Here is a 27,246-nt window from a genome sequence, read left to right on the forward strand (position 1 = left end):
TTGATGGGCTCTTGGTGTCTACAGCACTTACTCATTCTTGATTGCCTCTGAATGAAAAAGGGAGTGGGAAAGGATTACAGACCCACACCAGCAGACCTTCATTTGGCAAATGGGAAACACTCTTCGTAATTTGGCAAAAAGCAAGGCAAGGAAAGATGGTGAGGAATTGCGTTTTGCTTAATGATTAAGAAGCAGAGAGAGAGAGAGAGGGAGGCTTTGCCAAGTTTGGAAAGATCTTTGGATCTCTGAGAACTGACAAGAAAATAGAAAGGTTTACAAAAAATAAAAATAAAATGACATCAAAACCGATTATATCAACTCTTCTCTGCCTGTCTGAAATGCTGGGTCTTCTCTGAATCATCACATTTAAGGAAGACTATTATTAGTAAGTTCCATTTCAATATAAAAGAGTACTGCCATGTGCTATCTGTTGGTTTCATGCAGCCAGCAGTCTAAAAGTCTTATTTAATATCTAAGCAATAATTATATAGACAGCCATTATATCCCAAATTACATATAAATATAACATACTAGCTGTCCCCTGCCACGCGTTGCTGTGATCTGTTGATCTGGAAAATAAAGTAATGAGAAAGTGTTGGTTTCTAATATATGTAATGTCTTTCTGCTTGTGGGTAAACAGTATTTCTTCCTGTTTCTTTGTTAGTGTTGATGTGGAGATTGCCTGGTTTGCCCACTCTGGAAAATGCAGCATAGAATTGTCCTTCTTTAGGGGTCCCTTTCAAATCTTTGATACTGCATCTGTCATATACATATATGTGTGTGTGTGAATGGCTGGATGGCCCTTTGTCAGGAGGGCTTTGATTATGTTTTCTTGCCCTGGTGAAGGGAGTTGGACTGGGTGGCCTTAAGGCAGTATTTCTCAACCTGGAAAGACCCCGGGGGGGGGGGGGGGTCAGCGGGGGGGGGGGGGGGTCAGAAGGGTCACCAAAGACCACGAGAAAACACAGTATTTTCTGTCAGTCATGGGGGTTCTGTGTGGGATGTCTGGCCCAATTCCATCGCTCATGGGGTTCGGAATGCTCCTTGATTGTAATGAGTTCTTGCCCTGGTGAAGGGAGTTGGACTGGATGGCCTTAAGGCAGCATTTCTCAACCTGGGAAGGCCCGGGGGTGGGGGGTGTCACCAGGAGGGGTGTCAGAAGTGTTACCAAAGACCACGAGAAAACACAGTATTTTCTGTCGGTCATGGGGGTTCTGTGTGGGATGTCTGGCCCAATTCCATCGCTCATGGGGTTTGGAATGCTCCTTGATTGTAGGTGAACTATAAATCCCAGTAACTACAACTCCCAAATGTCAATGTCTATTTTCCCCAAACTCCATCTATGTTCATATTTGGGCATAAGGAATATTTGTGCGAAGTTTGGTCCAGATCCATCATTGTTTGAGTTCATAGTGCTCTCTAGATGTAGGTGAACTACAACTCCCAAACTCTAGGTCAATGCCCACCAAACCCTTCCAGTGTTTTCTATTGGTCAGGGGAGTTCTATGTGCCAAGTGTGGTTCAATTCCATCATTGGTGGAGTTCAGAATGCTCTTTGATTATAGGTGAACTATAAATCCCAGCAACTACAACTCCCAAATGACAAAATCATAATTTTTTGAGTGATGGTCACTCCTTGTGTTGTGAGAAGTTTTGTTGCCAAATTTGGTGTGATTTTGTTCATTGGTTCTTTTGTTTTTAAGGTACTCATTACGCACAGAGAATTTATATATATATATATATATATATATATTTATGGCTATCCCATCCAGAAACCAAAGCTTATTGACACCAATGTTAATTAAAAGATACAGAACCTGTAAAAGATACCAAGCTACATGCTCTATCTAGTAAGCTTATAGATGTTCAGTAGTAAAGGGATGAAGAATAGCATGCCCACATTGATGTGCTGTAGAAATCTTGGCCACGTTCACTAATACACACCATGCTTGTTAGAAAGCAGTAACACTGAAGGCTGTACCCATTTAAAATTACAGTGAAGCCAGTAAGATCAGGACATTTCAAATTGGGCACTTTAAACGTATACGCAAAATAAACATTGAAGCAGCAATTATTGAATGTCTTATTGAAAAAGGCAGTTGGAACGTATTAGATAAATGATTTGTTTGTGGTTTCTATGACAGTTTGTGACTCTTACTGTCCCTGTTATTAGAATATTAAAATATACAAAATATGTGTGCATTGAAACCACAAATATCACAATCTCAGTCGCCCATATGGTCAGAACTTCAGATTTTGGAATTCCATAATCTGAACCTGTAATAATAATATAATATAATATAATATAATATAATATAATATAATATAAATATGTCTCCTTTATCCAAAATGCTTGGGAGCAGAGCGTTTTTTTGTATTTCAGATCCCCCCACTCCCGAATACCTGCATATCTATCTATCTATCCACACAGGCAGCCCCCAAATTATGAACATGAGTGGTTCTGTAGGTTTGCTCTTAAGTTGAATGTGTTTGTAAGTTGGAACAGGTACATTTTAAAACTGTAACTCCAGCCTATCTATCTATCTATCTATCTATCTATCTATCTATCTATCTATCTATCTACACACACACACACACACTTTAGTTTTGGACAGCATAGGGAAGGTTAACACCCTGTGGTGTTTCCTTTGCTGCCTGTGCCCCTGTTCAGAAGATTTCCCCTCAATTCCTATCCCTTTGAGAACTGCATTTTGTAAAATGTAGCTTGTTGGGGAAACAAGGATTGAAGAGAAAGCTTCAGTGAAGGCCCCCTTTCCCCATGATAATAGTAACTCTTTTTTTTGAGGGGCAAATTCCTCCCACTCCCTGTTGTCTCACCCCCGTTCTTAACTATGAACCATTTGTAAGTCAGATGTTTGTACATGGGGATGATGGGGAAAGAGGGCTAGTTACATGTCACCTTCTTGCCGAGCCGTTCCAAGGAGCCTTTGCTCCACCACTGCAAGAAACTCAATGGATAAAAGAGAAGGGCAGCTTGGGTTATAGAAGGACCATGTAAAAAGCAGATATTCCAGACGCTTCTCCGGCTGTCAGCGCTCTTTCTGTCCTTTTTGCAAATATCTGGGAAAGGAGGGGAAGTCCTCCCCCGTTCTACCTGTAAGACATTTTCATTCACTCTGTGCTGGACACAGGGGGCAGCCAATGGGGTTGCTCATAGTTTCTGCAATTTTTATGGTGCCCACCACTAAAAACTCGGTGGGTGCTAGACACTGGACTAGCCCACTTTACCAAAAAGATAAAAAGGGCTGCTGGGGGCATTAAAATAAATTTCAGTACTTCACATTTTTGGATAAAAGCAACAACCTATATAATCTGCAGGGGCGGCTGAACCATTATGCAAAGTAAGCGTTCGCAGTATAATTGATTTTGCCCAGGGGTGCTCTTGAGGCGCTCTTGGGGGGAAACAGACCTTGACATATGCGAGTTGTAGTTACTGGGATGTATAGTTCACCTACAATCAAAGAGCATTCTGAACTCCACCCATGATGGAATTGAACCAAATATGGCACACAGAACTCCCATGACGAACAGAAAATATATATCAATTATTGGTTTGGGGGGGGGGGGGGCGGACACCAAAATACTGTTTGCTTACTGTTGAAAATTACCTAGGGCCGCCTGTGATAATCTGAATAATAAAACTGGGTTATGCAAACCAGAGTGTGTAGCTGCTAATTTCAATCAATCCTGACCAAAATGAATCCATACAGTATGAGGATTGGGGGTGGGGGTATAAACATCCTATTACCATATTTCAATTAGAAATATGATTTCCTTAGAAAATAACTATGCCTGGTGTGTATGTTAAAAAAATGAGTTGGTAAAATGCTTTGGTTTCAGGACAGAAGATTCTTGAAGTGCCAGAAGAAATGGAAGAAAGGACTGGGTACTGTCTACTAAATAGAACCAGAGGAAGTGTCAAAGCATGATTTTTTAAAACATTAAGAAGCAGTTGTGCCTTTCTACTCTTGAAGGCTTTCAGAAGACCTGAAGGATAATTTTGCCCCTCGAAAGGATGATCAGAAGACGTCTGAGGACACAGAAGCAGCTGCCATGCCCACATTTGGCCTGGGGCCCACCCGTTGCCCACTCCTGATACAGGAGGACCATGGTACACACCCACATACATACTTATACATTTGAGGCTTTTGCGGAAAAGAATGTAAATTGGTTTTCAAATGAGCCTGCAGTTTTAATAAAAACCATATGGGAGAGTTGCAAGCATAAGAATAAGTCACCTTTATGTTCCTACACTTCACCTTGAAATCAATGTTCTCACAATAATCAGTTTAAAAATATCCTTAATGACAACCAGCTTTCGACTTTCAACATTTTTCTGTTGCCCACCAAAAGTAGGGGAAACAAAAACCACACCAATCTAACAGACACACAGAGAGAATTCCTAGTTGAGGCAGGCTTTTACATTGCAAAATTGCAATGTTTAGTTAGCTAAATCTTTTAGCTATATAAACCGATGCCTTGGAGAATACAGTCACAAATATTTGTCTGAATTTAATTTTTTGCACCTAACACAGATACAAGCATCTTGTCACGAATCTAAAATATCCCGGAATAATGGATTCCATAGCACTTTCTCCTCCAAAGCACTTTACATTTTTTAGTGCTGCTCGTATGCCCTTCCACAAACACCACTATCACCTTCTCGTACATGTCCCAGCATTACTTCCAATTTTAATTTTACATTTGGCCTTCCCACCATTTTTAATTGTGTGTTGTCCTACTGATAATGCTGTATATTTTATTGTCTATGTTTTATTTTAATTTGCTTGTACTGTTTTCATTGCTTGTATTGTTGTATTCGGGCTCGGCCTCATGTAAGCTGCACCGAGTCCCTTGGGTAGCGGGGTACAAATAAAGTGTTGTTGTTATTATTATTATTAATAATAATAATAATAATAATAATAATCCCACTCTTTTGACTCGTACTGTGACAAGAAGCCAGAAATATTTTAAGAGCGGTTTACAAATCATAGGTATAAAATGCCTTAAGGACCTTTTAAGACTTAGATGTCCTTCCTTTTTATACTGTCCTGCTAAACAAAGGTTGTCAAAATTGACAAAACCGAAAATAATTTTGGGTGCACAGATGGCCTGGCAGTTTTATTTCCAGTTTAAAAATTCCAGCCTACAAAATTAACTAAGTATTCAGTTTTGTCCACCATCTCTAACCAGTGAGTAACTATTTGCAGCATAAAAGTTAGATTTGCAAGGAATACACCACTCTACAGTGGAAGGAAAAGCAGTGATAATCCAAAACCAGTCATACACTAGAAGCAAGGAATACCAACGTAAGCTAGTGCTCTTTACACATGTTCTGTTCAAATGTGAGCTGTATAAGAAAGAGAGAGACCATTGCCTTGGACCATACATTATTCACAAAACACACTGGGATCCACATATTAAAACTTCATTTTTGTTGGCCGGCCAGAATCCTAAAATAACACACAAAACAGCCGTTTTTCTATTCAAAGCAACACAGCTGAGAATTGCACATTTAGAATCAATTGGGGTAAACTGTGGAGGTGACACAGATATTTGACCTGAACGGGATCTGCCAACAGTTTGTTTATTTTAACCTCTTTTATTTTAACCTCTCTTATACCGAGGGTTGTATGTTGTATGACTATGTGTTAAATGTGTTATGTGTTAAATGTGTTATGTGTTAAATGTTTTGATACGGCCAATAGGCCAATCAATAAAACATAACTAACTAACTAGTGCTCTTTACAGAATGAAATCTACACACAAAATCCCATACTATACAGCATGCTAATCAATATATAATACTTCAAATATTTAAGTAAATAAGGTGCTTTTCCTAAATGCTCAAACAGAATGAAAAAAATAAGAAAATGCCCAAAGATCTATGTCAATGTTCTCCCCATTCCAAAAGTGGTCGGCAATGCAGTTCAGTGAATTTGAGCAAAACGCATTCTGCAACCCTATTCATCCCAACCATTTTCAAAGCATGCAATTCACTGAAAAATGAATCTAGAAATTTACCCATGACAAGATCAGATATAAGAGATGGACTTGCTTAGAGAAAATAACTGCTGGAGACAAAATGTTTTCAGGCCCTGCCTCTTGGCATTATCTTAGTTTGATAGCGATGGAATACCGAAGAATACCAAAGGACAAGGAGTTTAGTAAGGAAGCAAAGGCCAAATGTCCCAGAGTTAAAGGGTTACTTTCTTAAAACTCTTCAAAGGTTTTAGGCATCACAAAAATGTCATCAACCACCTGCTCCGAAACCAATCAAAAGTCAAATTAAGGAAGCACATTGGGATCTACTAAAGTTCTGTACGAGTGTGATTTCTGAGATCCCCAGATCTTCCATTGAATGACTAAAGAAGGGCTGGGAAGAAATTAAGGATCAGGTAGAAGGAAGAGCAGCAGAGGAGTCCAATAATTTGGATAGATACGGTGGCCAGGAAGCAGGTTCTTAAAATCTGTACAAAGATGCAGTTCTGAGTGGGAGTGCTATTGGCTGACATGCAACAAAACATAGAAGGGATGCCGAAGAAAGGAGGGGTCTTGGTTTCTAGCAGAAGACTTTGGCTGCAATTTGCAAAGTTGGCTCTCAGTTCAAGCAGAAAACCAAGGCTGCAGAAGGAGCACAGCACAGAAGTACCTATTTTGGAGAATGCAAAAGTATGCACATTTTTGTGGATGTTGGGTTTGTCCTAATAAAGGTATTGCCTGCTTGTGGGTTTCTATTTGTTTTTTTTCATGGACTAACATGACTATGTTTGTTTAGATTCGCTATAGTCTTGCCATGGAAACACAACAGAGTTAACTATCCTGCAAAAAGACACCATTGTGCAAAGGTAAACTGGACTACAGCTATAATATGGGAATTGTTTAGAGCACCAACATAATTATATACTTTCATATAGTAGTTGTTTCTCTCCTCTACTATAACTTGATTTGATTGCCGTTTGGTAAAAATCATCATTTTCTTTAACTGCATAAAATGACTTATTAAAATGTAATTTTTCCAGTTGCCAGGAAAAATTACCTTGCAATCCTTGCAACATTCTTGTGGCTTATGATATAACAGAGCTCTACACAAGAAAATTCCAGCCAACTTGCCTCATTGCAACCAAGCTAGTATTTAACCATAACAGACATACAAAAGCCTGGTTAAAATGCTAGTTTGAGATCAGAAACAATGAGAATTGTTCTCCATCTACACTGAAAGAGGACATTAAGTGTAATAATCTTTTCATTGGTTTTACCATTATTATTCTATTTATTAAAATATAATCTTAAATAATGATATTTATTTATTTATTTATTATACATTTGGCCCTGCCATAGGTTTTTAATACGTTGTGGTGTTATTGTTACTGTTTATTGCTTTGTTTATGAGTTTATTTATTGTCTGTATTGCTGTTGTTTTTACTGATGTACTTGGGCTCGGTCTCTTGTAAGCCGCACCAAGTCCTTCGGGAGATGGTAGCGGGGTATAAATAAATGTTTATTATTATTATTATTATTATTATTATTATTATTATTATTCAGTGCTACAATTACAGTCAAATTGCTTACAACGACAAGGGTAAAGGAAATGTTACAGCATGATTCTGTTCAGGGGCTGTCGTGTAGTTTTTTTAATGTGTTTTGAATACGTTTTAATGGCCTTAACTATTCATTTTTAAATAATGCTGGATTTAATTTTATGTTGGTGTTCGCAGTCTTGGGGTGGTAATTATATGCAGTACTCTTTGTTTAGCATTGTTGGATGCTTTGAGTCTAACTAAGAAAAAAGGTTGCATATAACTCAATAATGATGATTTTGTATATCTGTACATGTAACTTTGATACTAGGTCGCAATGCCTGAAGAGGTGGCCCAACCTTTAAATAGGGCACTTTGGAATGCAGGGAGGAATAAAGGATTGTCAGGGGATAAACACACCAAACATGTCAGAGATATCAAAGAAACCAACTTGAACAAAAAGCCCAGTTATGTCCTTCAGGGAAACCTGCGTGCTTTGAAAATGTGGGTAGAACATGATAGCTGGAGGGTTTTGCTTTGACTAGCAGCCACCCACCCCAAGATGCAACATAACACACTGAAAGCCTAGCTGCCTGTTTTCAGTGCCCAAGAGAAGCTGAGGTGTCACTTCTGAAGGCATCTGATCCACCTGCAACAAACACAAAAGCCCACCCCCACTTGTCACCATTCCAGAGGTGTCTGATCTGTCTCCAACATACATTAAAGCCTTTGATGAGAAGAGGGTGGGCTACCCGTTTCAAAATGGGCCTTTGAAAGGAAGCTAACTGAGAAAAGAACGCTGGTATTTCATGAGGGGTCTACAGTATCTGTTGATTCAGTAATACCTGCATATACTTGAGTAGAAGCTGACCCGAATATAAGCCGAGGCACCTAATTTTACCACAAAAAACTGGGAAAATGTATTGACTCGAGGATAAACTGAGGGTGGGAAATGCAGCAGCTACGAGTACATTTCAAAATAAAAATAGATACCAATAAAATTACACAAATTGAGGCATCAGTAAGTTAAATGTTTTTGAATATTTACATAAAACTGTAACTTACGATAAGACTGTCCAATTCTGATTAAATCATTATTCTAACCTTCTTCAATGTAAATATTCTTACGTATTCTTCCAATAATCATCATAATTTATTTTAACTATACAATTTGGGGAAAACACTGTTGTGGGAAAGACTGGCACTGAGAGAGGAAGAGAGGAAAGTGCACACTACACTGAGAGAGGAGAGGAAGGCACACGCTGCATAAGAGAAGAGAAGAGAGGAAGGAGCACACTGCACTGAGAGAGGAGAGGAAGGTACACGCAACGTGAGAGAGGAGAGGAAGGCACACGCTACGCAAGAGGAAAGCACAAACTGTACTGAAAGGAGAGCAAGGATCATGCTGTGTGAGAGAGGAGAGGAAGGTGCACAGTGCACTGAGAGAGGAGAGGAAGGCGCACACTGCACTGAGAGGAGAGGAAGGCACACGCTGCGCAAGAGGAAGGCACATACTGCACTGAAAGGAGAGCAAGGAGCATGCTGCGCGAGAGAGGAGAGGAAGGTGCATGCTGCGTAAGAGAGGAGAGGAAGGTGCACAGTGCACTGAAAGGAGAGCAAGGAGCATGCTGCGCGAGAGAGGAGAGGAGGGTGCATGCTGCGCGAAAGAGGAGAGGAAGGCGCACACTGCACCAAAAAAAGTAGAAGAAGAAGGCACATGCTGCGCCAAGAGAGGAGGAGAGAAAGGAGAGCTGGGTTGCTGTGCGGAGAGGTGAGGGTCCTGGTGGGAAGGCATTGGTCTGAAAGAAGCCCTTCTTAAAGCCCCATGCCTTCTTGCCAGGACTCTCACCCGAGTGTAAGCCGAGGGGGGTTTTTCAGCCTAAAAAAAGGGCTGAAAAACTAAGCATCTACTCAAGTATATATAGTACTTGTCCAATTAAAATCCTACAGGTTCTAATCAAAATAGATCAACTTCACACTCGCAAAACTCAAAAGTCACACTACAGCTTATACTGGCTGTTAAAACTTAACCCTTTTTTAAATTTCACATATTTTTCCACACATAAAAAAGATACTGAGGATACAGCTGCAGATAAATCTAGCAAAAGACCACAGAATGACATTTCATGAAGCTCTCCATTTCCAAGGATTCTGACAACTGCAGAGGCGAAAGCCACAGAACCACACACACGCTTTCAGATTTTAGCAAGGAAGTTAGGATTCCTTCAGCTGTGTATGCTTAAGGAAAGAGTGTTCTGAAATGTTTTTAAATCTACAAATCTCTTTCAATAATTAACACTACTGTAATCAATACACCAGTATCTTAAAAAGACAGTATCTTGTTTTGCATTGTCGACATGATCCCTATAGTTCTACACTAGTTGAGTAAAGTAACTGAAGCATCCAGTTTGAAAAGCAGTCCCACTCAATCAGGGGAAGCACCCTCAGGAAAAGAGGATTCTGTAGGCCACTAATGCTAACAATCTCATAATTCTGTGACATGATGGCATCGTGAAAGGTTCATGTAAAATGGAACGCTACCACTATGGCTATCTATTGAAAAGACCAAATCTTTATGCTGGGCTTTTGGTTTATGGAGATAAAAAAGCCATCTCAGTCTTGGGAAATATTTATACTTCACCTTTCCATCCAAAAGGCCTCAAGAGAAGCTTACAAATAATTAAATAGACTGGTCCCTGACGTCAAACATTTGTTTGGGAGGCATAAGTCATGGTCAGTGTTGTATCTAGAGAAATGGAAGGGAAGTCTGATGTTGCACACAGATGGGCTAACAGCTTTTTAGAGAATGCCCCATGTGGCATCTCAACTGATTGATGTAATAAACTCTTTTTTCCAGGAAAACTGGGTTCTACTTCCTTCAATGTAGCTTCCATTGCATTTTTTAACTTCACTGATACCAACTACACCAATGCAATGTTATAGGATAAACTATGAAGAAACAGGAGCCTCTATCAAGGAAATTAAGAGGAATTTCCTTGCCAAAGGAGGGTGACCAAAACAGTCAAAGGTCTGAAAACCATGTCCTAGCAGGAGCATCAACCCAGAGAAGGAAAGATTAAGGAGTAACATGATAGCCATATTTAAATATTTGGAAAGATGTTATAAGGAAGATGGAGCAAATAGGTTTTCTGCTGTCTCAGAGACTAGGAGACGGAGCAAAATGCTGGAAAAGAGATTCCACTTAAACTTTGGGGAAAACTTCCTGATGATGAAAGCTGTTAGATAGGAATTAAACTGCCTCAGAGTGTGGAGGAGCCCGGATGACTATCTGTCAGGAGTGCTTTGATTGTGTACTTCTGCATGGCAGGGGGTTGGATCAGATGGCAGCCCAAATGTATGATTGTATGAAATGCATTTGTTGGTGATAATCCAGTGAATTACTGAAATTTATATTAAGTATCAATTCACCAAGTTCCCATTGATGCAATGGGATTATTCTAGTTGGAATTAGCAATTGATTTAGGCCCAGATCCAGCAGAGGACCTTGCTGAAAGAATGTGGATTTTTATTAAACTTTATATATTATTGTTGTTGTTGTCATTGTTATTATGTTATTATTATTATTATTATTATTATTATTATTATTATTATTATTATAGCCTCCCACAAGGATGATAAAAAACATCAAATCATCCAGGTGTTCCCTGGGCAACGTCCTTGCAGATGACCAATTCTCTCACACCAGAAGCGACTTACAGTTTCTCAAGTCGCTCCTGACACAACAAAAAAATTATTATTATTATTATTCAGATTCATTTCTAGAAGGGAGTATTAAGGACTGCAGAAGGAAAGAAGAATCACCAAAACCGTTCCCATCTCCCTCCTCTCCCAGAGTGTCCTGTGACCGGAATTATAAGTCTGAACTGTGCCCAAAATATTACAAAGTCCCCCAAAAGCATTGAAGAATTCAGAGCAAAAATTGCTAGTATACATACTTGTTACTTCTTGTAGGAAATCCAAACAAGGCCGGCTATTTCCCGAAATGCTTATTGAAACCGCCAGTGGAGTCTGTCCTTCATAGTTCCTTGTGTTAGTGTCTGCACCATAATAGTATAACATCTGTGCGCACAGCACATCATCCCTAAGAGCAGATAAGTGCAAAGGTGTCTGTCCGTCTTCCAAGCGCCCCAAGTTTGTATCCGCGCCTCTCTGAAGGAACATCCGGCAGTAAGAGTGATTGCTTTTGATCACAGCATAGCGTAACAGGAAGCCGTTCTGAATGTCAATGTTGGCATTGTGGTCCAGGAGGATTTTGACACAGCTGGACCTTTCGCGGATGATGGCCAGCTGAAGCGGCGTGGTGCCTTTGTCGCTGAGAGGGTCGACTTCGGCTTTGAACTCCAGCAAGAGCCGGACAAATGAGTCTCGGCCGTAATGAGCGGCCACATGGAGGGGAGTCCAGCCATCGTTGCTCTTGGCATTGATGATGTCGGCGCGGTAGTCTGACTCCAGCATCAGGCGCGCAATCCGGGCTCGGCCGTGCATGGCTGCATAATGTAGAGCAGTGAAGCCACCGATTAAGTCTTTCACCGTAGGGTCAGCTGAAGATTGTGAAAAAAGTGGAAGGAGTTAGCACTTATTAAGGATTTTTAAAAAACCAAGATGATAAAGTGCTAAAATTACTAGGAAACTATTGCAGCAAATGCTTTTTCCCACCAGATTACTAACACATTACTTAAAATGGAACCTTTTTTTATAGAAAGCATGGGTAGCTGCCCTTTCCCTGTGAAATGATTACTTAATTAGAATCTCTGTTTACACCTTTGCTATTACAAAGTTTCAGCACAGTAACTGTCGCTTTACTGCAGAAGTTGAAAACGAACAAGAAATACTGTATTTTTTGGCATCCATTGTATTTTAAACCACTTCCCCTTCAATACCTAGCAACTCATTTCTGGGGAAAATCTTCAATACTTTGCATGATATGTTATGTTTCAACATTTCAATCAAAAGGCAAGCCCTTCCACATGAAACACTACTAACTAAAAGCTGGAAAAGCTGATTTGAGAGAAACTAATTTATTAACTAACTAGCGGTCCCCTGCCACGCGTTGCTGTGGCCCAGTCTGGTGATCTGAAAAATAAAGTAATGGTTTCTAATATATGTAATTCCTTTATGCTTGTGGGTAAACAGTATTCCTTGTTGTTTCTATGTCAGTGTTGATGTGGAGATTGTCTGGTTTGCCTACTCTGGAACATGCGACATATAATTGTCCTTCTTTAGGGGTCCCTTTTAAATCTATGATACTATATCTCTGTGTGTGTGAATAATATCTATCTATCTCAATATCTCAATATCTCAATATCTATCTATCTATCTATCTATCTATCTATCTATCTATCTATCTATGGCTGGATGGCTCTTTGTCAGGAGGACTTTGATTACATTTTCTTGCCGTGATAAAGGGAGTTGGAATTGATGGCCTTAAGTATTTTCTATTGGTCATGGGGGTTCTGTGTAGGAAGTTTGCCCCAATTCTGTCATTTGTGGGGTTCAGATCTTTGATTATAGGTGAACTGTGAATCCCAGTGACTACTCCCAAATGTCAAGGTCTATTTTCCCAAACTCCATCTGTGTTCATATTTGGGCGTATTGAGTACTTGTGCCAAGTTTGGTCCAGATCCAGCATTGTTTGAGTCAACAGTGCTCTCTGGATGTCGGTGAACTACAACTCCCAAACTCAAGGTCAATGCCCGCCATACCCTTCTAGTGTTGTCTGTTGGTCATGAGAGTTCTGTGTGCCAGGTTTGGTTCAATTCCATCGTTTATGGAGTTGAACTATAAATCCCAGGAACTACAACTCCCAAATGACAAAATTATAATTTTTTGAGTGATGGTCACTCCTTGTGTTGTGAGACATTTTGTTGCCAAATTTGGTGTGATTTCGTTCATTGGTTCTTTTGTTTTTAAGGAACTCATTATGCACAGAGCATTTTTATATATAAAGAAGATAGATTCTTTGAACTCTAGATAGCAATAACGCTTTCAAGTCAATTCATCCTGTGCTTCCAAACCAAACAGAAAAGGAGAATATATAACTCCGGCTATCCAGTTTTCTGACATCTGCAGCACACCTTATATCCAACTGCTCAAGGTATTTCTACCTACCCCAGTTCCTTCCAACTCTAAAATCTCATGCTTCATTCAGTGTTTTGTTTTCCCTTGTGCTTCTTGGCCTTAAAGAGAAGCATGTGTTGCAACATCTGCTGGCCCAAGATGCGGATGTATTGTGGTCTGGCAAGATGCGCTTGTTTTGGGGGCAGGGGGCGCAATACTGTATAAGGTAACGAAGGCTCTCTGCGGTCCGCAGCATTTCCAAAACATGTAAAGCTATATGTTATTTCAGATCGTCTCGATAAAAAAATGTTTTCTATAAAATGAAAATAATCTGGGTTTGCCGTTTCACAAAATGCCCAGATTTTGCAAGAATGTAAACATCCAATTATGAGGAAAGAAAATATGGCAAAATGTCAAAATTCCAGCAAGCAAACGATAGCGCAGGTCTCTCCCTCATCGCTATTAGAAGACTGGATTCAGAGGTTTAAAACAGCAGCCAGATGTATATATTCATTTTCTATTCTTCCAATTTACCTCTATATTATATATAAAATAATCTCCCAAGAGGAGCTTTGCTTATGCTTAACTGACAGGGTGCCTGCCACTCAGTATGGAACATCTGTGCTAATGTAATCTGCATATATAATCAACAAGGTATTTGCAATTATAACGTAAGATTATAAAAGTGCCAAATTTGTGATGTTAAAGTGAACTTCCAGTCTATGGTGGAACAGGCCCATAATATATAATAGCATTTAGGTCTGAAAGGGAACCATAGTATTACATTTGCCCTCCAGGAGGAACAATATAGAACAGGCCATTGTCATTTTTATAGCTAAACCAGAAAGAGCATCTTGCTATATAAACTATGGCCAGAAACTCTTTGAATTGGGATTACAATTCACACCTATCAACAGAGATAGAGTGAAGCCAAACAAATTCCAATCATTACTTAAATTTACTTGGATTTACACATAGGCTTTGAGCCAGAAGGATGAATTTTCTTTTTAAAAATTAAAGAGGAAGAATCTTGCAGAGAGAAATATGACTGTTTAGACATGGGTGTGTAATATGCGGATTCTTTCAAACGAATCCATTGACAAATACAAAACTGAAGATAATCTGGTGCAAAAAGGGCTGATTAGGTGATACCAACGATAGGTGAAACCCACCTAAGATCCTAGGAAGAAATCTAGAATCCATTGACGTACTAAGCCCAAAGAATTACGGTAATGCTCCACAATCTCACATTCTTCCTGTAGTACATGGCCCATGATGTTCAGTTCCCAAATTATATTTGTGGTCATCTCTCTCTGAAACTCCTTAAAAGACAAAGGTTTTCCCTGACATTAAGTCTAGTTGTGTCCGACCATCAGGGGTGGTGCTCATCCCCATTTCTAAGCCGAAGAGCCGGCGTTGTCCGTAGATGCCTCCAAGGTCATGTGGCCACTGGCATGACTGCAAGGAGTGCCGTTACCTTCCCACAGAAGTGGTACCTATTAATCTAGTAACATTTGCATGTTTTCAAATTGCTAGGTTGGCAGAAGCTGGGCCTAACAGTGGGAGCTCACCCCACTCCCTGAATTCAAAACACTGACCTTTTGGTCAGCAAGTTCAGCAACTCAGTGGTCTAACCCACTGTGCCACCAGGGGCTCCCTATACAAATTTTATTCCTTTATCCAGTCATCTAACATAGATCTATAAAACATTAGGACAAGGTGATCAACAAAACTAACCTGCTCTATTAAACCAAACAGTTATCTGACCATTGCTATATTTTTAAAAGTACTATACTAGCGTCCATTAGTGAGTAGTTCAATAACATTATACAATAACATAACATTCTCCAAGTAATAATTGGGAGAAACAGATAATCTATTTAAACACAACTATTTCCACCAAATTACATAGACAGCAATGCAACGATGACAGCATAACAGCTGCTGACGTGCTGCAATCATATTAGAAATATGTATGTTCACTGGTTGATCTTAAACTTGATTAAGCTGTTTGAACGAATTGCACCTAACTGCCTACTTTAGAATTGGATGAGCTCCTGGAAATGTTTGAAAATGTGAGGAATTATCTAATTTTTGCATTAAAAACATAAAAGTTTTGTAATGGTTAGCCTCCAGATACAGAACATGACTATGTAAACTCAGCATATTAACTACCTGGCATTTCTTAAACAACGCTCCTTCCACCTTTTTAAAAAAAAAATAAAGCAAAGGTAAAGTTTTTCCCTGACATTAAGTCCAGTTGTGTCTGACTCTGGGGGTTGATGCTCATCTCCATTTCTAAGCTGAAGAACCAACGTTGTCTGTAGACACCTCCAAGGCCATGAGGCCGGCATGACTGCATACCTTCCTGCCAGAGCGATACCTATTGATCTACTCACATTTGCATGTTTTCAAATTGCTAAGCTGACAGAAGCTGGGGCTGACAGCGAAAGCTCACGCCGCTACCCGGAATAGTACCTGCGACTTTTCGGTCAACAAGCTCAGAAGCTCAGCAGTTTAACCAACTGCGCCATAGAAAACACATAAACTATTGTTTATCAAATTCTAATCAGCATGTTATATTACCCATCAAACCCTAGAAGAGAAAAACAACATGTTATTATGTATTGTCGAAGGCTTTCATGGCCGGAATCACTGGGTTGTTGTAGGTTTTTCCGGGCTATATGGCCATGTTCTAGAGGTACTTTTTCCTGATGTTTCGCCTGCATCTATTTATTAATTACTAGCTGTGCCCTGCCACGCGTTGCTGTGGCCTATAGTAAAACTTATCAAAGTTGAGGTAGATATCTGGACTATTATGAAAGAGAGGTCCCTACCTATTCCTTCCCCCTTTTCCTCCCCCTTTCTCTCCTTTCTTCCTTCTCTACCTCTTTCTTTCTTTCCTTCTTTCACTACTTGGTTTCATCCTTCTCTCTTTCCTTCATTCCCTCCCCCTTTCTTCCTTTGCCTTTCTTCCCTCCCTGTTTGCTTCCTTCTTTCACTTTTTATTTCCTTTTATTTCACCACCATCATAACAATAACAATAATGCAATGCATTGCCTCTGGGACCTGACACCTCTCCCATTCCCCCTAAAAGGGTCTCAGAGGAAGAATAGCATCATCATAATCATAGAAATAACAACCTTTACCCGCCACGTGTTGCTGTGGCCAATCTTCCCTCTTTCTCTCCTTCTTTCCCTCCCTCCCTCCCTCCCTCCCTCCCTCCTTCCTTCCTTCCTTCCTTCCCATCTTTCCTTCTCCTCTTCTTTCTCTATCTCTTTCCTTCCTTCCCCCTTTTTCTTTCTCTTCTGCTGTCTCTCTTTTCTTTCCTTCCATCTTTCCTTTTCTTTCCTTTTCTTCTTCCTCTAACTTTCCTTCCTTCCCCCTTTTTCTTTACCTCCCTTTCTCTTTCTTCCTTCTTTCCTTCCTTCCTGTCTTTCCTAGATTTTGACAGAGCGGGAAGGAGCGGGGTGGGGTTTGGAGGTGGCGTGAAGTAAAAGGAGGTAAGATTGGGGCAGGGGAGTGATGGAGCGTGGGGTTGTGTGTGTGTGTGCGGCAGCGGGGGGAGTGATGGAGCGTTTTGTTGTTTTGCTGTTTTGTGAGTGTGTTGTTGTGTTGTTTTTCATTTTGAGTAGATATGTTTGTACCTTGTGGGTTGTGTTATGGGCACGGGGATTTTGGTTAAGTTTCGTTGGGGGATTTTTGAGTTTTGTTGTTTTGCCGTTTTGTGAGTGTGTTGTTGTGTTGTTTTTCATTTTGAGTAGATATGTTTTTACCTTGTGGGTTGTGTTATGGGCACGGGGATTTTAGTTAAGTTTCGTTGGGGGATTTTTGAGTTTTGTTGTTTTGCCGTTTTGTGAGTGTGTTGTTGTGTTGTTTTTCATTTTGAGTAGATATGTTTGTACCTTGTGGGTTGTGTTATGGGCATGGGAATTTTGGTTAAGTTTCGTTGGGGAGTTTTTGAGTTTTGTTTCCTCGTTGGATGCCCCTAACAAATTTATATATATAGATTTATTTCAGACACTTCTACCCCGCCCTTCTCAACCCCCAAGGGGGGACTCAGGGCGGCTTACAACCGGCACAATTCAATGCCAACAATTCAACAGATAAATTACATAACAGCAATAACCACAGTAATTAAAACAATCAATTAAAACAATAATAATTAAAAGCCAATCTAGTGGCCAACGTTCACCGAGTTCTAAAATCCGTAAGTCCATTCAGCATTACCATAGTCCTTTCCAAGTTCTGGTCGTCATTACCTTGTCAGTCTGCCAGATTACCCAAAGGCCTGGTCCCATATCCATTTTTTCAGCTTCCTTCTGAAGGAGAGGAGGGATGTTGATGACCTAATTTCCCCGGGGAGTGAATTCCACAGGCGAGGGCCCACCACTGACAAGGCCTTGTCCCTCGTCCCCACCAGCCTCACTTGTGATAGAGGCGGGACCGAAAGCAGGGCCTCCCCCGAAGATCTTAAACTCCGAGGTGGGACGTAGAAGGAGATACGTTCGGACAGGTGACCTCGCTACCTCTGAGGATGCTTGCCATAGATGCAGACGAAACATCAGGAAAAAATGCCTCTAGAACATGGCCATATAGCCCGGAAAAACCTACAACAACCCAACCTGTTATTAGATGTGAACTGTCCAGTATTTATCTAAAATTAACCACTGCATAGGAACCATAAAAAATACTGCCACAAGTGCTAGCAATTTTCAAACTTTTTACTGAGTAATGATACTTGAAACACAGTTTTCTTTAGAATTACTGACATCCAGTGTGCAGTTATAGTGACATGTGACTGATCACAATCCTGAGTGATCTAAGTACAGAACCCAGAGTTCCTGCGTCTTATACAGGATTTTTCCCACAGATGTCAGAGTAAAACATACTCACCGAACATACACTACACATAAACTAGTAATGCTTGCACATGCAGAAAACAGCGCAAGATTAACAGACATCAGAATTCACATCTCTAGATCTGGTCTGCAAGCATTGTACTGCCATCTTCTGGTCAAATTCAGTTCAAGGAAGTTTTAAAAAATCAGTTCTCATTTGTTATATGATATACCATCTTGGGGACCTGGTAGTGCCCAGGTTATTTGAGAAAGGCATTGTTTGCCTCTGCTCCAAGTGTAGTCTAGGTCCAATGTTGGCTGGGTTCAGTGGGTGCAGGTGAACTATAGTTCCCATATGTAAGTCCCATCCTGCATGGTCTATCCTCCTCCAAACCACACCAGGATGTAGAGTGGGTCATGAGGGCTATGTGTGCCAAATTTGGTCTTGACCTGTGGAACTATGGCTGAGCAAGCCTACTTACAAACTGGGCATGGCACTTTAGGATTGCCAAACGATCAGTGGAAGTCTGGAAGGGATGTATGCAGTTGAGGAAATGAACTACAAAAATGAAGGAATTTTGACAATTACCGATTTAGATATATTACATCAAAGTTCAACATCGGAACATCAGGATGAAAGAAAGGGAGGGGGCTTGTTGGGAACTGGGAGGGGTTCCAGTGGTCGGGGGGCCTCCACAGAAGTAATGATGGGGAGGGGGAGATACAGGAAAGGGAGTTTTAATCAACCAGTTTGGCTAATTCGTGAGAAACCTCTAAAACTTCCAAAACGTACTCCTGACATGGTAAATTTGAGTACCCAGGATGGCAGACCCTCTAGGTTAAAGATGGTGCTGCTGAATACCAGGTCTGTCAATGGAAAGACAACAACCATTCAGGATTTGATCCTGGATGAACAGGCAGACCTGGCGTGCATAACGGACACCTGGCTGGATGAAGCTGGGGTGGGGGGGGGGGGAATCTCACCCAGCTTTGTCCTCCAGGCTACTCCATGGCAGCACCAGCCGAGATCTGGGGGGCGGCGAGTCGGGGTAGCAGTAGTCTATAAAGATTCCATCCCCCTGATCAGGTGCCCTATCCCGCAGTCAACCTTATTTGAATGTGTCCACCTAAGGATAGGAGACTGGGACAGAATAGGGATTCTGTTAGTCTACCATTAGATGAGGGTTGCAGCAGTTTTGGGAAGTGAGTGGAGGTACTTCAAGTCCCATCATCCATGGTCTGTCCTCCTCGAAAGTGCACCAGGATGTAGAGTGGGTCATGGGGGCTCTGTGTGCCAAGTTTGGTCTTGATCAGTCATTGGCGAGGGTCTCAGTGGTCTCAGGAGGTGAGTGAAGTGACTGCAAGTCCCATTATCCATCTCCAAATTCTTCGAAACCGCACCAGGATGTAGAGTGAGTCATGCGGGCTCTCTGTGTGAATTGTGGTCCTGATCCATTATTGCTGGCAGTTGTAATAGTCTCAGGAAGGGAGTGCAGGTATTGCAAGTGCCATCGTCCATGGTGCATCCTCCCCCAAACCACACCAGGAACTTGTTATTTTAAAAATAACAAGTTTTGTTTACTGATAACGTCATGTATTTAAAGAGACAGGCACATTTCTTGTCAAGGGTTAAAAACATCAATGTTTCAGAGAGTTTGTATCTTAAATTTATAATCTTGAATAGTACCTTCATAAACTATGTTGCTTCATACAGCTCTCTTTAATAAGAGTTTACTTTCAAATAAAGCACGAGCCGCAACAGTTTCTAACTTCCTAACATGAGCTTCCGCACTCTGACAGACTTCTATACTTACAATATGAATGGGTTCCTGAGTTAATACATACAACACAATAGCCCACTTGTACACAGAAAGAAAAATAAATCAATTCAGCCAATAATGTGACTGGTGAAACTTATTATACAGTTCCAAATCATAGCATTCTCTAAACAATATTATATGCGTTTGGTACAGTCACTCAAAAAAGTATCAATGCTGTATGTTCTTGCATCTAGTTGAACTTAAATCCGTAGTCCACATGGCCCGGATTCATTTAAATACCATATACTGGAAGTGGTCACACATTCCAAACACATTGACTTCAATAACAAACTCTTACAAAGAGAAACATATTGGATTTTCAGACTACGCACGGAATATCCACATGGTTTAAATGAACCAAATCTGTACAGTCGTTATATATAATTCTGAAGTTTCATCCAAATTGGTAGTGTTACAGTATGTATCTCTGTTTGAGCATATTGAGAGCATTCACAGCGCCATCTGGTGTCTACATTTTACATTTTTGATTCCAACAGTCCATATGAGCTTCTCTATCTCTTTAACAGCACATGTGGTCCCCCCCCCCCCCCCCTTGTAAATTGAGGGAACTCCCAGAAGTTTCCCATACTCGCAATTGGAATCAAACACAGAGTATCTTGTGAGTACACCTATTTTGTGATATATGTTTAGAATTAGATGATTTTTTTTTGTATATGTAACTTTTAAATGTTTAAAGCCACATTTTGTTCCTTTGATTTAAATTCGTCGTCAGTTAGACTGAGGCAGATCAGCGCTATTGGTACTCTTGGACCTTACAGCTGCATTCGACACCGTGGACCATGACTTGCTGATTCATCGATTGGCTATGTCTGGTGTACGAGGTTTAGCCCTTAAATGGTTCAATTCGTTTCTCCGGGACCGGAGACAGAGGGTGGAGTGGTTAGGCCAAAGCTCTGAGAGCTCCTGCCTTTGCTGTGGAGTTAGTTCCCCATGGTGCTATCCTCTCGCCCCTGTTATTTAACATCTATGTCCAACCACTTGCTGGACTGGTGCGGAGCTTTGGCATAGAGTGCTACCAGTATGCAGATGATACCCAGCTACTCTTGCATCTCGAACCTGGGACAACCGCGATTCCTGAGACTTTAAGCTGTGTTTGGAATCAGTGATGAGTTGGCTGCGAGCGAGCAGACTAAAAGTGAATCCTGCTAAAACTGAGATACTCTGGCCCAGCCAGCCACCAGAATTAATCCAGTCTCTGCCTGATTTCGATGGGGAAGCTCTGGTTCCGTCTGCCACTGTTAAAAGCCTTGGGGTTGTGTTGGACTCATCGCTGACGATGGAGGCCCAGATCACTGTCATAAGTAAGCAGGCCTTTTTTCATCTTCGCCAGGCAAGGAAATTGGCATCCTACCTTTCGGTAGAAGCACTGGCAACGGTAATCCACGCAACAGTCACCACAAGGTTGGACTATTGCAACGCCTTATATTCCGGCCTTCCCAAGTCAACAACCCAGAAGATTCAGATGGTCCAAAATGCGGCGGTCAGGCTGCTAGCGGGATCATCTCTAAGATCCTATATTACACCGATTCAGCAACAACTGCACTGGCTACCAATAGAACATCGGATCTCTGACAAGATACTGATCCTGACATTTAGAGCTCAAAATGGCCAAGGACCTTTATATCTTAGGGACCGCCTCATTCCTTTTCTCCATCAGTGGTCACCTCGATCCACCCAGGAAAATCTCCTATACATGCCGGGCCCTAGGGAGGTACACCTGGAAGCTACAAGGCATAGAGCTTTTTCGACCTATGCTCCAATTCTGTGGAACTCATTGCCTCCATACATTAGAGCAATGTCGGAGTTGCGACCTTTTGTAAAGGCACTCAAGACTTGGCTGTTTGGTTGTGCATTTAAGTAATCAGATCTAATTTGCCAAATAGTCACTGTTGAATGTTTTTATATTGTGTAAATGCTATTTTAGATTGTAAGTCGCTCGGAGCACCTTGGTGGAGAGCGACTAATTAAGAACTAAAGTGAAGTGATTTAGATCCCACTAAACATAAAAACCTGTATTTCTAAGGGGAACAAGTACCAAGTTTATAATCTTGTGAGTATCTTTAAACATGTTGAAATATATGATGCTGAATGGATGTGTTTACAACAAATATTGATGCATATGATAAATATCAAGTTCATAACTGTTAGTATTCTTATATGTATCTTTATATTTATGTACATGATTGTCTATGAATTTATTTGTAATATATATATAAAATTTTAGTCCACCAGTGGAAGGCCTGGAGTGAGACCAAAACCGGTCGTGGGCTACAGATTTAAGTTCAACTCGACGCAAGATCATACAGCGTTGATACTTTTTTGAGTGACTGTACCAAACGCATATAATATTGTTTTGTGAATGATATGATTTGGAACTGTATAGTAAGTTTCACCAGCCACATTGTTGGCTGAATTGATTTATTAGACTTCTATACTTCTCATTCAAGACACCACGTTGTTGTTCATTAGTTCAGTCGTCTCCGACTCTTCGTGACCTCATGGACCAGCCCACGCCAGAGCTCCCTGTCGGCCGTCACCACCCCCAGCTCCTTCAAGGTCAGTCCAGTCACTTCAAGGATGCCATCCATCCATCTTGCCCTTGGTCGGCCCCTCTTCCTTTTACCTTCCACTTTCCCCAGCATAATTGTCTTCCCTAGGCTTTGCTGTCTCCTCATGATGTGGCCAAAGTACTTCAACTTTGTCTCTAGTATCCTTCCCTCCAGTGAGCAGTCATTCAAGACACCACACACTTCTCTAATAGTCATTCCTCAACCTATATCATTCCCTGTCATTCTGTTTCAACTTGAACATTCTAAACTATCACTAAGTCAGTCACGAGATCTGCATCCCCTCCCACTGCTTTAGGTAGATAAGGAAACTGCAAATCTAATAGGACATATACTTCAGGTTATAAAATGACACATTATAAAACAGACAACCATCATACAGAAGAGGCTTGAGAAGGTTGCTTCCTTCAAAATACAAGGAGTTTGCTTATTGCAGCAAATACTCCAGAATACCTAATAACTCATTATGTACCTTAATTCTGAATCCTTCACACTATTTCTCTCTAACAGGCCGATAACACCGGGATTGTGGCGCAGCTGGCTGAGTGTCAGCTGCATTAAGATCACTCTGACCAAAAGGTCATGAGTTCGAAGCCAGCCCGGGTTGGAGTGGGTTTCCAACCAATTGTGTAGCCTGTTGTCGACCTTTGCAACCCGAAAGACAGTTGCATCTGTCAAGTAGGAAAATTAGGTACCACCTTAAAGTGTGGGGAGGCTAAATTAACTAATTTATGAGGCCATAAAAAAGACTCCAGCAAAGCACTCCAGCAAAAAAGCATGCGGGGAATGAGGAAGTACTTCATCAGTGTCGCAGATGGACGATGAAAGCATCAGCTCCCCTGGCGGCCAGAAAAAGTTAAATAGCCTCTGTGTATGTCTGTATATGTTGTATGTTAAAAATTGGCATTGAATGTTTGCCATATATGTGTACACTGTAATCCGCCCTGAGTCCCCTGCGGGGTGAGAAGGGCAGAATATAAATGCTGTAAATAAATAAATAGTATATTTTGCTTATTAAATAGAAGAACTATATGCTGATGGAACACATCCAATAGGATTCAAAAGAGAGGTGCAGTTACTTCTTCTCTTTTATTTTTCTCCTTTATGCGCTTGTACAAAAATTCTGCACACACAGAGAAAGAATTAGTTTTGTACAAGACTGTTGTTTTGTATACAGAGAAATATGTGAAACTATTTAGAAACTTTTTTGGGGGGTGGGGAGAAACAAACATCTCCTCTCTCTGTCTCTTTCTCTCTTTCTCTTATTTCCTCTCTCATACACACAACTGCCTATGGGATCTGGATACACTGGGGAAAAATTGTGCAAAATCCTTGCAATTTTGTAATTCATACCACTTGGGTCTCACAATTTCTGGGCAAACCAATTTTCAACCTGGAAATTAATAACATCAAATATTTCTTCAACCCCTAATTCATGGGACTGGCACACAAACACTTCTATAGCTTCTGTAGTAAAGACTTCTAAAATCACTTGCTCCTGACTTATATAAAGTCAGAAATACTGTATTTTTTCAATTGTAAAAAGCCATCGATTGTAAGACACACCCTAATTTCAGTACCAACAACAACAAAATATATAAGACATACATGCCATTCTAAGATGCATCCCATTGTTAGAGATATTTATAGAGAACAGTGGTTCTCAACCTGGGGTCCCCAGGTGTTTTTGGTCTTCAACTCCCAGAAATCCTAACAGCTGGTAAACTGGCTGGGATTTCTGGGAGTTGTGGGCCAAAAACATCTGGGGAGGTGAGAACCACTGATATAGAGGGACAAAGTGCATTTTAGAAGTTAAATTAAGGTACTTATCGAAAGGTTGCCACCGTGTGTTAGACTTTAAAATTGCATAACATGCTTTGATTTGTTTTTAACTATTTCCCAGGCTTTGAAGAAGAAAAAAATGAGTTCCTAATTTACTAGATAATAGTCTGGAGCCAACTGCAAAAAAGAGACGGTGTCACAATAAAAGGAAAAAGAAATCAAAGAGAAGACTTGAAACATAAAAAAGCTTTCTATGTTTGTCCAGACAGCTGTAAGTTCCTTCTAAGTGAACTAACCTCCATGTTCAAGGAACACACGAACACATCTTTCTTTCCCTCTTGCTGCCGAGAAGTGAAGCAAGGTCCACCCGTTGGCATCTCGACCATTTGGGGAATAGCCCTGCTCTAGCATCTTGCGGACAGTATGGACATCCCCAGCGGCCACCGCAGCCTGAATCTGCAGCTCTTCCTGTAGCTCAGGGTTCCTCCGGCAGTGGTGATGTAACATCCTTTCAGAATCTGCCTCCTAAAGAAGGATCATAAAGTCTCACAGGTCACCTTAAACTGATGAAATACAAATTAGAAAGAGGGGGAGGTAACAAAAAAGCCCAACTCTCAATAATAATAATAATAATAATAATAATTATTATTATTATTATTTATATCCCGCTCCATCTCCCCCAGGGGGACTCGGTGCGGCTTACATGAGGCCACACCATATATATGTGCGTGTGTCTACACTGCCATATAATCCGGTCCTAAGTAGATAATCTGGATTTTACATGGCAGTGTGGAAGGGGTGACTTTGGGTGCATCTACACTGTAGATTTAATAAAGGAGGATGAAGCTGGTGAGGGGAGGAGAAAAAGGAAGGAAAGAAAGGGAGGGAGGGAAGGAAAGAAAGGGAGGGAAGGAAAGGGAGGGAGAGAGAAGTGAGGGAGAAAAGTAAAGGCAGGGAGGGAGGAAGGAGAGAAAGGGAGGGAAAGAAGTAAAGGAAGGAGAAGGGAGGGAAGTAGAGAAAGGGAGGAAGGGAGGGGGTTGGACTGGATGGCCTTTAGGGCTCCCTTCCAACTGGTTGGCCATATATTGTAAGGGCTTTGATGATGTCTTCCTTTACTGCCAAATGAGGTTGGGCTGGATAGTCTTTGGGGCTCCTTTCTAAGCAATGTCAGTTTTGTGTGTCCCTATTACCCCCATCATGGCATCTTCCTCCTTCCCTTGTGCTGTGGGAGTGTGTGGGGGGAGTCAGAGTGTGTGCACAGAGTGTGGCCTGCCTCCCTCTTTTTTCTCCCCCCCCCCCTTCTCCTCCTCCTCAGCCCTTTGATCCCTTGCCTTAGTGTTAGTTAGGGGCAATTGCTGCTGCTGCTGCTTCGGAATCCTTATTCTGTGTCCTCAGCGCGAGGGGGGATAGGGGAGGTGTGTTGTCTTCTTCCTTTTTTGAATTTAAAGGTGTTTTTGTGGGGGGGGGGGTGGTTTAGTGATGGTCACTCCTTGGATTGTGAGGAGTTTTGTTGCCAAATTTGGGGTCATTTGGCCCCATAGGTTTTTTTTGTTTTTAAGGTACTCATTACACACAGAGCATTTATATATATATAGATATATTATTTTATTAGAGTTATTAGATTATCTAACTGTATGTATATTATCTATATCTATACTGTGTCTATAATATTGATATTTTGTATTATTTCTACATTATTCATAGTAAAAGTGAAAATATGTTTGTATGTACCTATCTAGCTATGTTTGTATGCAATTTCCAAGATGGCTCCCACATCCAGATGGTCCTGTGACTCCCTCCAATAACATATCTGGACCAAACTTGGCATGCAGATTCCCCAAAACCAACACAAAATACTGATGGGGTTGGGGGGAGGGGGTATTGACCTGGGATGAAGGGAGTTGTAATTTACCCACATCATTATGCATTTTCTAATAAAGCCGTTCGTAAAATCCAAAACCAAATGACTACTTCTAATAAACAGCATTACAAAATTCTTAACTCGGGCATCACTTGGTACTGAGCTAGTTGTTGAAAAAGCTCAAACCAGATAAGATTCTGTTCTTATAATAGCTGCAAGGTCACACTGCAGCAATAATCGAACTTTTCAAAATTGTTGTCTCAAACATCCCATTTGAAGTAAGAAAAAGCTTAAAATGAAACACTGAAACAGAATTTGTCTCATTTGAAATGAAACTGTTCAAAGATCAATGTCAATGCCAAGGGAGGGGTGCTTCCTTTCAGCAAAACATGCACTGGAGGGGGAGGCTCATAAGAGGGAGGGAATGACTTCCTCCCTAACAACCAAGAAAGTAGTAACTTTCAAATATGCTTGCGGGTGTCACCAACAGGATGCTAGTCAAAGACCATCCAAACAATTAGACCAGCTTGAGTTTCTCATTTTTCAATATATGCAATGCATTCATTTGAATCTGATCAGAGTACAGGCAGCTTCACTTCCCACATGTTCCAAATATATGAAAGAAAACAGGAGGGAGCTGGATCCTTCCCTTTGAATTCAATAAGTAAGAGGAAAAACTAACATGTGTGGGAAATGATTTTAAAAAACAGAAGCTTTAAAGAAATATTGATAAAT

The 27,246-nt window shown here is 40.9% G+C and overlaps 1 protein-coding gene across 2 annotated transcripts in view; it reads right to left on the bottom strand.

Moving 5' to 3' along the window:
* ASB7 (ankyrin repeat and SOCS box containing 7) overlaps positions 1–27,246 on the bottom strand; it is a 47,509-nt gene that overhangs the window by 7,004 nt on the left and 13,259 nt on the right. For both annotated transcript variants that reach the window (XM_060755670.2, XM_060755669.2), the window contains exons 4-5: positions 24,947–25,175; positions 11,498–12,103 (exon numbers count right to left, since the gene is read on the bottom strand). In XM_060755670.2, the coding sequence (XP_060611653.1) occupies positions 11,498–12,103; positions 24,947–25,175 (835 nt within the window). The remainder of the gene's footprint in view (positions 1–11,497; positions 12,104–24,946; positions 25,176–27,246) is intronic.

Source organism: Anolis sagrei, chromosome 9, assembly GCF_037176765.1.
Source record: "Anolis sagrei isolate rAnoSag1 chromosome 9, rAnoSag1.mat, whole genome shotgun sequence".
Classification (NCBI taxonomy): domain Eukaryota; kingdom Metazoa; phylum Chordata; class Lepidosauria; order Squamata; family Dactyloidae; genus Anolis; species Anolis sagrei.